Raw genomic sequence first — 12867 nt, forward strand, 5'->3', positions numbered from 1 at the left:
CGAGGGTCTGGCGCTCTCTTTGCTATTGATGTGTGAGGTGTCATCATGCAAAGATCAAAATAGCTCTATAAAGCCATCAGGAAAAAGGTTGTGGATATCTGTGAGGCTGGCAAGTCATTTAAAAAAAACAGACAAATTATTTGAAATCAATCATTCCACTGTAAGGAAAATCAAATACAAGTGGTGTAGATTTCATACGGCTGCTAATTTGTCCAGAACTGGCCGGTCCAGCAAATTCGGCAGCACAAGAGATGACTGTTTGATACTTAAAGAAGTCTCCTCGAACCTCAAAATTTTATTACGGGACCTGCAGGTAACTCTTGCAACAGTTGATATCATTTGACCTGCATACGAGGTGTGCCAGGAAAAAGCCTTTACTACAGCTTGCCATTACACATCTAGACAAAGACCAGACCTTAAGGAAAAATGGGGACAGATGGATCTCTGGAATCAAAGACAGAGAGACTGAACATTTTCAGTTATGATGGGAAATTGTGACTCCTCCTCTGCAGCAACTGCATGTGGAATACCACAAGGCTCCTCCATCTTAGGCCCTATCATGTTCTCCTTGTACATGCTCCCCCTTGGGTCCATTTTTCAGAAATACCACATATTATTTCACTGTTATGCAGATGACACACAGTTAGGTATAGCTTTTACTTAAGCGAGGTCAAGATGGTGCTCTGTAGCTCATTTAGAATTGTCTAAGCTGCTGCCCACGACCAAACGAACCTTCTTCACTTCTCATACAATCTATTGGGTGGAGTGGTGGCTCTGAGGCTAGGGATCTGTGCCGGCAATCAGAAGGTTGCTGGTTTGAATCCCATAAACGACAGGAGAGACTCTACTCTGTTAGGCCCCTGAGCAAGGCAATTAATCTGCAATTAGTCTGTCCTGGGAAGGATGTTAATCTGCATCCGGCTGTGCAAGCAGGTCCTCCAACTTGCAGGGAAAACTTGGAGTGTTTGATAGCAGGACTGACACTCCATCCAGTGTAAAAAACCTCACACTGTTCAGTGGGGTGCTGAGGTGTCACTCGTTACACGGCTGCACTTGGATCTCATGTGTGGTTGTGTGGCGGGTGCGGCAAAGCGCTGTAATCAGCACGTGCTCCCAACCTCTCTCTCCTCGCTCTTTAAGGGACATTAAGTGTTGGATATCGCAGAATTTTCTTAAATTAAACCAAGCTAAAGCATATTTTATCATATTTGAGAATCCTGACTTTGTCAGATTTATAGCAAATGACTGGGGCCTATTACTAGCTATTGTGGACAGCCATGTAAAAAAAGTCTTGGTACTATTTTTGACTCTGCTCTCAAATTCAACAAACAAGTGAACTCAGTTTTTCGCAGTAGCTTCTTCAACTTAGGAATATATCAAAACTTAAACATATTTTGTCTTTTAAGGATCTGGGAATAGTCATTCGTGTTTTTATTTTCTCGCATTTTCTCGCATCTTGACTATTGGAACTCTCTCTACTTGGGTATCTGTCAGTCAAGAATGCCATGCCTGCGGTTGGTTCTAACTGATACCAAGAAAAGAGGGAGCATCACTCCTGTGTTCACCTACCTGCACTGGCTGCCTGTTAAATACAGAGTTGAATTTAAGTTTTTATTATTTGTTTTGAAATTTTTGGCATGGCTCCAACCTACATACATCTCTTGCCTTGTCAGCCTGCATTCTACCTCTCGAGCCCTACGGTCCTCTCATCAGATGTTTCAAACTGTTCCATGCTCTTGGCTGAGGTTTAAAGGTCACTGGGCTTTCTCTGTAGCTGCACCAAAATTCTGGAATAGTCTTCCGTCTTTTTATTAACTCATCCCCCACATTAGATATTTTTAAGTCAAATGTAAAAACCTGTATATACTCGTGTATAAGTCAGGTCTTGAAACACAAAAAATCAGACCCCGACTTATACGTCTGTTCAAAAATATGACACTTGTTTTTTTTTTTGCCTCCTCCAATCTCTCATCAGTTTCTCAGATACAATGATTTTGTTGCAGCAGCACAGTTATCAATTTCTTTCTCTACTTCAACAATGTTTAATTTAAAATCGGCTTCATATTTTCTTCTGATCGAATGCTCCATCATAGATAAATGATCCTCTTACGATAAAGGTGTATGAGGGTGTGTGATACAAAAAACACAAAACAGTGCAAATGTTGCATTGGAATAGTTTGGGTATTACCGTGTGGTCACGTAGGCACAATACATAGGAGTAAAAAGGCTGTATGCTCCGTGGTTACTCTCTGAGATGGGAGTTAGTGTATGTATCATAATCTCTTGGACCAATAGTGTGAGTTTTACTAATTCGACTTATAAGGCCAACATTATAAAATACCTGTAATGGCGTACTGCACGATAACGTGCAGTGAATACACTTGACTTGAGCATTCCTAGTTTTCATCCTCTTTCTCTGTCTCTGTTTATCATTTATTTGCTCAGAGGTTAATGCGCTTGCTGCTTCCTGAGCAGCTCTTCTTTTCTCCACCCTAGCGGCCCGCTGCGTCTCTTCTTTCGTTGGCATCTTTTCGCGTTAAAACAGATTAAGTTCGTTTTTGTGTTGCAATTACTTAGTACATTTTCTTTCATTTTTCACTTAAGCTGCCACTTAAGTCTTCAATCTGCCTCAAGAATGATTAGCGAAGGTGGCAGGGAATGAGAACGGCGCCCATATGCATGCACCGCACGGCTGCCCTGCTGCGCGCTTCAGAGAGTTGATTCTAAAATAAAATAAAATAAAAATAAAAAGAGTAATAAAATCATCACCCCGAAAGCGGATAGCAGACGTCACGTGGTATACGTGTACCAAATTTCAGGTCAATAGGCGAGCCGGTTTGCGAAAATCCAAACAGACACGGTAGCGTATTATATAAGAAGATCAGAAATTTTACGGTAAAATCAAGTCCCGACTTATCAGCGGGAGAACTTAAACAAGACTATATACGGTAATAAGCCGTAATGAGCCGACTATACTTCCTTAGAAGACTGGCGTCCTTCAACAGCAGATGGTTGTGGCGAATGCTCTCTTGTACACGGTGGTGTGCTCTGGAGGCAGCATAAAGAAGAAGGACGCCTCACGCCTGGACAAAATGGTGAGCAAGGCAGGCTCTATTGTAGGCACGGAGCTGGACAGTTTGATATCCGTGGCAGAGTGACGGACGCTGAGCAGACTCCTGTCAATCATGGAGAATCTACTGCATCCACTGAACAGGATCATCTCGTTTGCCTTAGTTAATTTTATTGTTATGAAAAATGAAATGAAAAATGAAATGATGGGTTTTTTGGGTGGAAAGCAAAGACAGCCTTTCAAGAGATGAACCTCATTCCAGCTGTGAAGCATGATGGTGGTGGACCTGTTCTGGTTTGGGGTTGTTTTGCTGTCGCTGGGCCTGGGAAGTTCGCAGTCATCGAGCCAGTTATGAAATTTACATTGTATGAAAGTGTTCCTAAGGAGAACGTGAGGCAGTCTGTCTGAATATTGATGTTGAACTGCAAACAGGCCTTTCATCAGGTTGTGTTAAATTAAATTTATATTGATCTTGAATGTTAATGGGTGGGATTTTAGAGGGGGAAAAAGGAAGTTCTGAAAGAAGGTATTTTGTCCTGTTACCGAGAGAACCCAATGAGAAATTGACACGATTTTACAGTTATTAAAAACTAGTCAAGAATCATTTATCAATGTCGGTGTGTCATCAATCGATATTATACAACACATTAATGATCCAAAGCACACTTGCAGCTCCACCAAGGAATGGCTCAAGAAGAAGAAGAAATGGAGGTTTACATGGCAGTCAAAGCCCTAATTTGAAACTTTGAGATAGGATTTGAATTGGGCAGGACATGCAAGAAAACCCACCAACTTCTTACAACTGAAAGAATTTTGAAGCGAGGAGCAGTCAAAAATGTCATCGAGTCAATGTCAGGTATGCAAAATATCTAGAAAAAGGATTTTTTGCTTAAATGGTCTTTACCAATTTCTAAGGCCAAGGGTAGACTTACTTTTTCCTCTTTAGACCATTACATCTATTGATATTTCTGTTGAATAAATGACTGAGATGTCAACATGTCCACAACATTTCCTTGTGTTTTTATTCAAATATATGACCATAATCTGTACAAACTGTATACATGAAGGTCCACTGTTTGCATATCCAAATATGTTGAAAATGTCATTGGGTGTACTTTCTTTGATTTTGTATATAATATTAGATCAGGCAGGTGGAGGTTATAGTCGCAAATATTGTAATGTTACAGGAAGAGAAGAGGGGTTGCTTTGCTTGACCCCATCTGGGGTAGCACACAAAGTAAAATAAGAATTAAGCAAAGTAAGTTCATATAATGACGAACAAACAACATGTATTGAATCCATTTTAGTTTTCCAAAATGTATAAAAGGTTCATGTAAATTAAAGAGCAAAAATCAAATGACATCATTTGGTGAAACTGGGGATCTCCCTTCTCAAGGATTTTATTTTCTGCTCTCTACATACTCTATGTTGTATTGGATAAGGCCTTGCAATGTCAATGTGTGTGTGTGTGTGCATGTGTGTGTGTGTCTTTCTACACACACACACACACACACACACACACACACAGAGGCTGAAGTATGAAGCGGCTGCTCTTAATCGGTCATTTCCTCCGTATTAAGATTATCTGCTACTCAGGCTCTGGCCTGAACCTTAATGAACAGCATCACGGATCAAGTGAAGGGCTCCACAGAGGGAGTCGTCCCTTACCTGTAATGTTAAGTTCCACCTGGCCGGTTTCGCTGTAGGGAGCCTCATGCACTTTACATTCATAGATGCCTTCATCTTTAAAAGTGACGTTAAAGAGGACCAGAGAGGCATTTCCATTTTTCAGCCCTTCTTTTGACAACTTCACCCTGCTGGCTTGTTTCACCAGCTCTCCTGACTCGTACTTCACCAGCAATTCTCCTTTGTGCTCCCAAGTGACGATTGCAAACTTCAGGTCATTTTTATCATTTGCCTCAGAGAAGGTGCAGGGCAGCAGCGCATTAGTGTAGAGCGGGGTGCTGATCTGTTTTTGGGGAATCGAGAACTGGAATTTGGCAGCTGTAGCTGAAAAGAAAACAAAACCACATACCTTATGAATTTAATAACAAGATAGGCTATACTGTAAGAAAGTTAATCTTATACATTAAAGATCTTCTTGAAATCACAACTTGCAGATGGCCAGATAAATTGAAACAAATATGAAGTGCTAATCTAATCCATTATTTAGGATCTCTCCATTGATGTTTCACATGTTCAGTGTGTTTTCTTAAAAGAACGTTTAGAACAGAAGGACTAAGAATCAGAACTACATACCAATTCAGACCTGAATGAAACACTTAAACATAATCTAATAAGATTATAATTGTTATAACTTTCTTTATCTAGGACATGATAGATAGATAGATAGATAGATAGATAGATAGATAGATAGATAGATAGATAGATAGATAGATAGATAGATAGATATTAAAGATGAAGTACAGTAACTACAAAAAAATTTGACCTCGAGATTTTGATGGATCTCGATGTTTTAGAGCTCCCTGTGTCCGAAAATACCATATTTGGTATTATGTCTGTGTGTGTGTAAACTCAATAACTCGAAAATCCAACAAGACAGATGGATGAAATTTGACATGTGGTTGTTACACCAAAACTGTAGCTGTGTATTAATTTTTGGGTCAAATCCATTAACCCGGAAGTGGTACTTTAACTGAACACATACTCATTTTTTTTTTTTAATTCATGTAGCTGCAGAGTCTAGTTTATTTACTTTTATAGTAATTGTTCAATATCTTAATAATTTGATTTGGTTTATTTTTGATGGTTCTTTAATGTACATAATATAAAAATATAATCATTGCCTTGCGGTTTACTCCTAAAATTTCCATCCCCATATCTGAGTGTACGTGAAGGTCAAGGGTTGACCAATCCCGTTTTTTTTTAGTACCTAAGGTGCTACCAGGTATGGCATGAAAGACCATGTGCATAAAAAAATAAAAAAAAGAAATGCACAAACATAAATTCTGCAATAAAAATGAAGCAATGGGCAGGCAGGAAAGGTACAGCTGCACATCAAATGTAATATATAAAATAAAGCTAAATAGACATAAATATGTCACTTATAAAATACACCTATAGAGACATAAACAAAAGGACAATGTAATAATATAAATCAATTGATAGACATAAGTACAGTATAAAATAAAGTAATAGAAAGGCAAAAAGATAAAAATCAAGGAAAATAGATATAAGAAATAGATATAGAAAGTAGATATACCAGGCCATAGGCCATAGACAGCTACTGTAGGTGTGAAAGGCACTATACACTAAATAAAGCTAAAAACAGAAAATAAAACAAAGTTATTTACATGTGAACGGCGGCGTATAAAACACTTGTTTAGATTTACACGTATCGGTCTTTCTTTTCTTTTCTTTTTTTTTTTATTTTTAATCAGCTCTTTCTATTACGGAATTGTGGGGGTCTTTACCGCTGCATCAAGCATAAAACTTAAACTGCTTCGCCGATAGACCCAGAAATGAATTTAATATACAGAATACTGTCTTTTAAAATATATTTGCAATTAAAAAAACAATTAAGAGGACAAAAAAAACCGAAATGTGCAAGCCTTCTGGTTAGTGACCTGTTAGTGATCTCGGTTGCATTTTAAAATAACCCATAAGCTCTTTAGATATCTACTTGAATAAACGCGGCTTGTAGTCTCGGGACTTTAATGAAAATCTTAGGCTACTCGCACAGGTTCATTTCCAAAGCCACCCATTGAAAACAATTCGGCCATTCAGAGAGACACAACGGGATGTTTCGCTCTCACTATCTTCTCATAACTCGCCTGCCCGTTAAACGTGTTAGTTTAAAGATTACCAACAGCGGAGTCAAACGACAAAAATTACTATAAAGACGAAGGTAACGTCAACAATAAAATTCAATGTACCTGCGAGCAAGGCCGTCATCACGATCAGCTTCATGTTTGTTTTTTTGTGAACTCACAAGCCTGTCGAGTGTGAACAGCGCGTTTATTTTTTCCGGTTTGAAGAAGAAGGAGAGAGAGTGAGAGAGAGAGAGAAGAATCGAAACTGAAGGTGAGGGGCTCATATTTCAGGACATCTTTAAGCTCACACATTCTGATACAACAGGACTTGATCAACCCGCTCTGAAAGATTTAATTGAATGTGTGCATATAACTGTATGTGTTCCTGATCCTGATCTCTATCAATGCCACATGTTAAAATGTTTTAGGGGTTTCTTATTCAATTTTATTTCCCTCTGTATTTAGGTTTACCTCCCCTCTCATAGATCTTTTTGGTTGAATTGACTGCTGTAAATTTCCACAGTAACGGCGCATGTGGGGCATGAAGTGTGCTTGGATGGTCAAGTTGAGTCCAGGGTTTGCTCCTGCCTTGCACTTGATGCTGCTAGGATTGGTTCTGGCTTCCTCCATCTATGTAACTGATAAAGCAGTTTCATGAAAAGAACTGTTTAAAACTTGTTCAAGACTACTAAAAAGTTAAAAACTACAGTTACAGTTTTTTTTCTCCCTTGCTTAGATGGTTTGATCAAGCCAGCAGTGCAGGTCGTCAGTTCTTAGACCCTTGTGAGAAAAAGCAGCAAGCACCTCAGCACCACAGAGAACCGTTTTGCATGGCATATATGGGAGTCTCAACTTCTGATGAACTTTATTTTTTCTAAACACTAGACGCAGCAGTCATCAGTATGGTCACAGAAATCAGTTGAGAGTATCGGGAGGATCAAAACAGTCAAATTCCCCCAGCAATCAATCTCATATCATTGACTTAAAATGGCTCAATTTTGCACTTAAATAAGCAATCATTACAAATCTGTTTAAACATGAAGCACATACACACAGGAAAATGGTCGGTGAGGTGGTAGCTTTATTTCAGCAAAGGAAATGCAAAGAGAGAATCGGGAAGAGAAGGAGGTTTGAGTAAGAGCTTTGACACAACTTGAGGGAGCCGATGGGAGAGAACTGTGAAGACAGAGGACTCTAATGACACACGAGCAACAACTGCTGATCATGTCCTAAATTGTGGCCTGCCATGGGTGAGGCCAGCCTAAATGTACAACAATAGCTAAGTCACCACACTGCAAATGTATACTTGTACCGAGTTTCCCTCTCCAAACAAGTCATGGTGGTAAATGTACTCAGTTGACATACATTCATTTTTTTCCTTAAACTGAAGAAAAACCTCTAGCTGGCAGATGAGCCAATGTGTTCAGAACTGGAAATCAGCACCTCAGTTTACAATCTCATTATCAGTACATCCTTTATTTCTTGTTTGTTTGAAACTACAGGGTGGGCCATTTATATGGATATACCTTAATAAAATGGGAATGGTTGGTGATATTAACTTCCTGTTTGTGGTACATTAGTATATGTGAGGGGGGAAACTTTTCAAGATGGGTGGTGACCATGGTGGCCATTTTGAAGTCGTCCATTTTGGATCCAACTTTTGTTTTTTCAATAGGAAGAGGGTCATGTGACACATCAAACTTATTGGGAATTTCACAAGAAAAACAATGCTGGGCTTTAACGTAACTTTATTCTTTCATGAGTTATTTACAAGTTTCTGACCACTTATAAAATGTGTTCAATGTGCTGCCCATTGTGTTGGATTGTCAATGCAACCCTCTTCTCCCACTCTTCACACACTGATAGCAACACCGCAGGAGAAATGCTAGCACAGGCTTCCAGTATCCGTAGTTTCAGGTGCTGCACATCTCATATCTTCACAGCATAGACAATTGCCTTCAGATGACCCCAAAGATAAAAGTCTAAGGGGGTCAGATCGGGAGACCTTGGGGGCCATTCAACTGGCCCACGACGACCAATCCACTTTCCAGGAAACTGTTCATCTAGGAATGCTCGGACCTGACACCCATAATGTGGTGGTGCACCATCTTGCTGGAAAAACTCAGGGAATGTGTCAGCTTCAGTGCATAAAGAAGGAAACACATCATCATGTAGCAATTTCGCATATCCAGTGGCCTTGAGGTTTCCATTGATGAAGAATGGCCCCACTATCTTTGTACCCCATATACCACACCATACCATCAATTTTTTTGTTTCAACAGTCTTGGAGGGATCTATCCAATGTGGGTTAGTGTCAGACCAATAGCGGTGGTTTTGTTTGTTAACACAAACACAATGGGCAGCACATTGAACACCACCAACCATTCCCATTTTATTAAGGTGTATCCATATAAATGGCCCACCCTGTACATTTGTGCATCGTTTGAAACTGGATAAAAGGAGCACAGCATGGGCTGAATTTTGGGAGGGAGGGGAGGCTGAATGTGCCCGAGTCGAGTCATTTAAAACTGCCATGTGTACAAGGGGCATGTGTACAAGGAATTAGAACATGGGATGTTTAATTAGAAATGGATGAATAAATAAATAAAATAAATAAATAAATAAGGCCTACAAAGGCATTCTCTCTCTCTTTCTCTGTCATTTTCCATCCATACAGAAGTTAGCCACTGTTGTCGCCATTGAAAGAGATATGTGATATAGCTGGTCCACAGGTTAGAAGAAAAGGCCAGTTTTTAAATAAATAATCGCCGCACTCGCGGCTTATAGAGGGGGCATGGTAGTGTAGCCAGAGTGCTTCTTGGACGTGACGTGAAGTGAGGAATCGTCCGTATCCATAATTGATGGCGGGAGCTGCTAATCACCGCATCTGTGCCACGACTCCATTATGTATAGTAGGAGCGCGAGTGCGGAGGGGGAGAAGAAAGATCAGAGGAAGAGAACGGAGGTTGGAGGAGAAAGAAGGTGGAAGCTGGAGCTGAGTGCTGGTGCAGGAGCGCGCGAGAGCAGACTCGCTGTAAGAAGGAGAGGCAGCTGGGAAGTGAGATATGGGAACATGGAGCAGAACCCTCATCGTCACAGCATACAGAAGAAAAGACCAAGGTAGACCTGTAAACCACTCTACGTTCTAAAACAAGACAAACTGATTATTATCCAGGTCATATTGGTATTATTGATACCTTTATATTTTTTGCTTTGCTTATAGTTGGGCGCAACTGAAAATCTTAATCTATGTATGAATAAATTTACAACTTTGACAACACCCACCTTCTACCCTTTATGTTGACACCTGCTTTGAAACAGTTCAACAATAACATTAACAACATGTGGAAGTAGGGTGGAGCTTCTGACCAGGATTCAAGTCTTGGGTACTTACTGTGTGGAGTTTGCACATGCACTTCCGATCCACCTGAAGCTAAGCAGGTTTGGGCCCAGCCAGTACTTGCATGGGAGACCATGTTAGAAAATGTTGAGTTGCTGCTAGAAGATTTTCGTGAGGCCAGCTTACCCCATTGTCTGTGTGTGGATCCCAATGCCCCAGTGCAGTGCCGGGGACACTGCTGCAAAAATGGCGTCTTCCTCTGGATGAGACATAAAAACTAAGGTCCCGGACCTCTGTGGTCGTAAAAAGATCCTTGGGTTTCCTTTGTAAGGAGTAAGGTGTATTCTGATGTCCTGGCTAAGTTGCCCAGCCATACCTAGTCATTCTGCCATCCCAATCATCCCCTGCCTCTAACTGGCTAACTATCTCTCAAACCTTCACCACCTAACAGCCAATAAGTGGTGAGTGTACTGGTGTAAAAATGGCTGCCTTCACATCATCCCTGTAAATGCTACACATTAGAGCTCCCTACTCACTATGAAAAGCAATTTGAGTAGTTCTATATAAATGTAAAGAATTAATCATTATTCTCCCCATATCCTCATGGAATTTCTCTGAGTGCTCTGGTTTCCTCCCACAGTTCAAGCACTTGCAAGTTAGGTGGATTAGTGTTTTTAAATTCCCCAAAGTATGAATGTAGTGACATCATAATAGGTGACAATTAATTTAAAGATTATAATTCCAGTCTGAAGATACATGGAAACAAAAGACGCTCCTTGGGTATGGATAAGCTGTAATGGATGATCAGTCTGTTGTAGGTTATACCCGTAAGTAAGCTGTAATCCTGCCCTGTCTTGCTCTTGTTATTTGTGGCACATTCAGCCTCTTTGTGCACCACAGAAACTGAACACCACGGCACAGTCCTTGTCGCATGCTTAGCGGCTCTGATTGTATCCCACATATCACCTGCAGTTCCCTATCTAAAGCTAGGCTATGTTTATATCATTTAGGGTAGCTCTTGCAATTAATTAGTTCAAACGTCATTTAGCTGCAGGCTGATATCATTGCTCCTTTACAACAGTATTCTTCCGATAACATTAGTTCAGTCACTTCAGTCTTTTACTGTATATTCTACACTACTCCTTATCCCCTTCCATTAATTTCCAGGGAATTGACCTTTTTTTTGTACTTTTATGGTTAGTTTACCTAAAGCAGATGGAAAAGGGTGGTATTTGCATGCTTGCAAGAGCCTTTTTTCTGATATTGCATTGGGGATCCAAGTGGCTGACGGGCAAGTAGAAGATACAAATATACAAAATACCACAGTCAAGGTAAATGTGAATGAGTAAACTAAGGAAATACTCCAACTTTCAAATCAGTTACCTTAGTTGCCAGTTGCACCTGAATGTCACATCATGCTATTTATATTCTGACTCGTTGATATAGCTGACTACTTCAAAACTTGTGGAACTCCCTATTGCCGTACTCCAAATCTCCATTGGTCCCTTTTCTCTAAACTGTGCCAGACTTCCTTCCTCTGATACCCAGTGACACATACTAGTGAAGTGGAGATAAAGGAAAACTACAGCACACTTGAACTTTCATGTCAAAGTAAATAAAACTAAGGACTACATCTGCAAAATCTTTATTTGTACAGTATAATTTGGAAATACAGAATTTACCAAATTAATAAACAAAATGAAATAATCTCATAGTTCATTGGTTCTCAAACCGTGGGGTGCGCCCCCTGGGGGGGTGCTTAAGCTGTACAAGGGGGCACTGAAAAAATGAATAAGACATCAAAATATTTTTTTTCACAGTTTGAACTCCAACTGACAAAATCTTTTATGTAACACAGTCACAACGACACAGCTATAAACTAACTGACGAGCGGCGCCACTGCTGCTGCTTTTATAGTCGCGTATTTTCAATCCAGAAAGTTCGAGATGTACCGGTATCTGGTCGCAAACATTCGGGTAACAGTAGATCACGTGATAATGCGGAGCGACTGCACCACATTGGCAGAGTAGCCAATATTGCCAAATTGAGTTAAATAATTTACTGCGTATTGGGTTATTCTCATGATACAACTAACAGCGATATAATATTTGTCTAACAAAAATACGTTCGTCTCGCACAGATTGACTTCATCAGTGTCCTCGTTTACGAGATTTTTAAAAATTAAAACATATTTAATCGTTTCTTTACATAAAAAATAATTAAATAAGAATAAATAATTTATTCTTTGTTTTTGGGATTAGAATTAATACCAAAAACCACAAAAGGCATTTTAACAGTTATTAAAGCACTTTAAAAAAAAATTGCAAATATTTCATCGAAGTTAGCTGAACACATACAAATCTTATGGAAGTACAAATGATAGGATACCGCGACACGACACCGCACGAGTATCATACCTCTGTTAGTTGTATCAAGGGTTATTCTCATCTATCTTATACTATGCAGGGGGTGCAGAATTATTTCAGGTAGAAATTTGCGAAATACGAAAGTTTGAGAACCGCTGTCATAGTTCATGATTGTAAAATAAAATTAAACAAAAAGTAACACATTAAAAACATACTGCACATTAACCATTTCTATGTAAAAGTGCAAATATTTCACAGAATGTCAAACAAATCACCAACAAAAAACAACTAAAAAAAAAAAAGAAACTGAAAATGTAG

The 12867-nt window shown here is 39.6% G+C and overlaps 1 protein-coding gene across 1 annotated transcript in view; it reads right to left on the bottom strand.

Moving 5' to 3' along the window:
* LOC120536674 (signal-regulatory protein gamma-like) overlaps positions 1–7053 on the bottom strand; it is a 23531-nt gene extending 16478 nt beyond the window's left edge. The window contains exons 1-2 of the mRNA XM_039765106.1: positions 6967–7053; positions 4739–5080 (exon numbers count right to left, since the gene is read on the bottom strand). Coding sequence (XP_039621040.1) covers positions 4739–5080; positions 6967–7000 — 376 coding nt within the window. The 5' untranslated portion in view covers positions 7001–7053. The remainder of the gene's footprint in view (positions 1–4738; positions 5081–6966) is intronic.
* Between the last annotated feature and the right edge of the window lie 5814 nt (positions 7054–12867).

Source organism: Polypterus senegalus, chromosome 10 (genome assembly GCF_016835505.1).
Source record: "Polypterus senegalus isolate Bchr_013 chromosome 10, ASM1683550v1, whole genome shotgun sequence".
Classification (NCBI taxonomy): Eukaryota; Metazoa; Chordata; class Cladistia; order Polypteriformes; family Polypteridae; genus Polypterus; species Polypterus senegalus.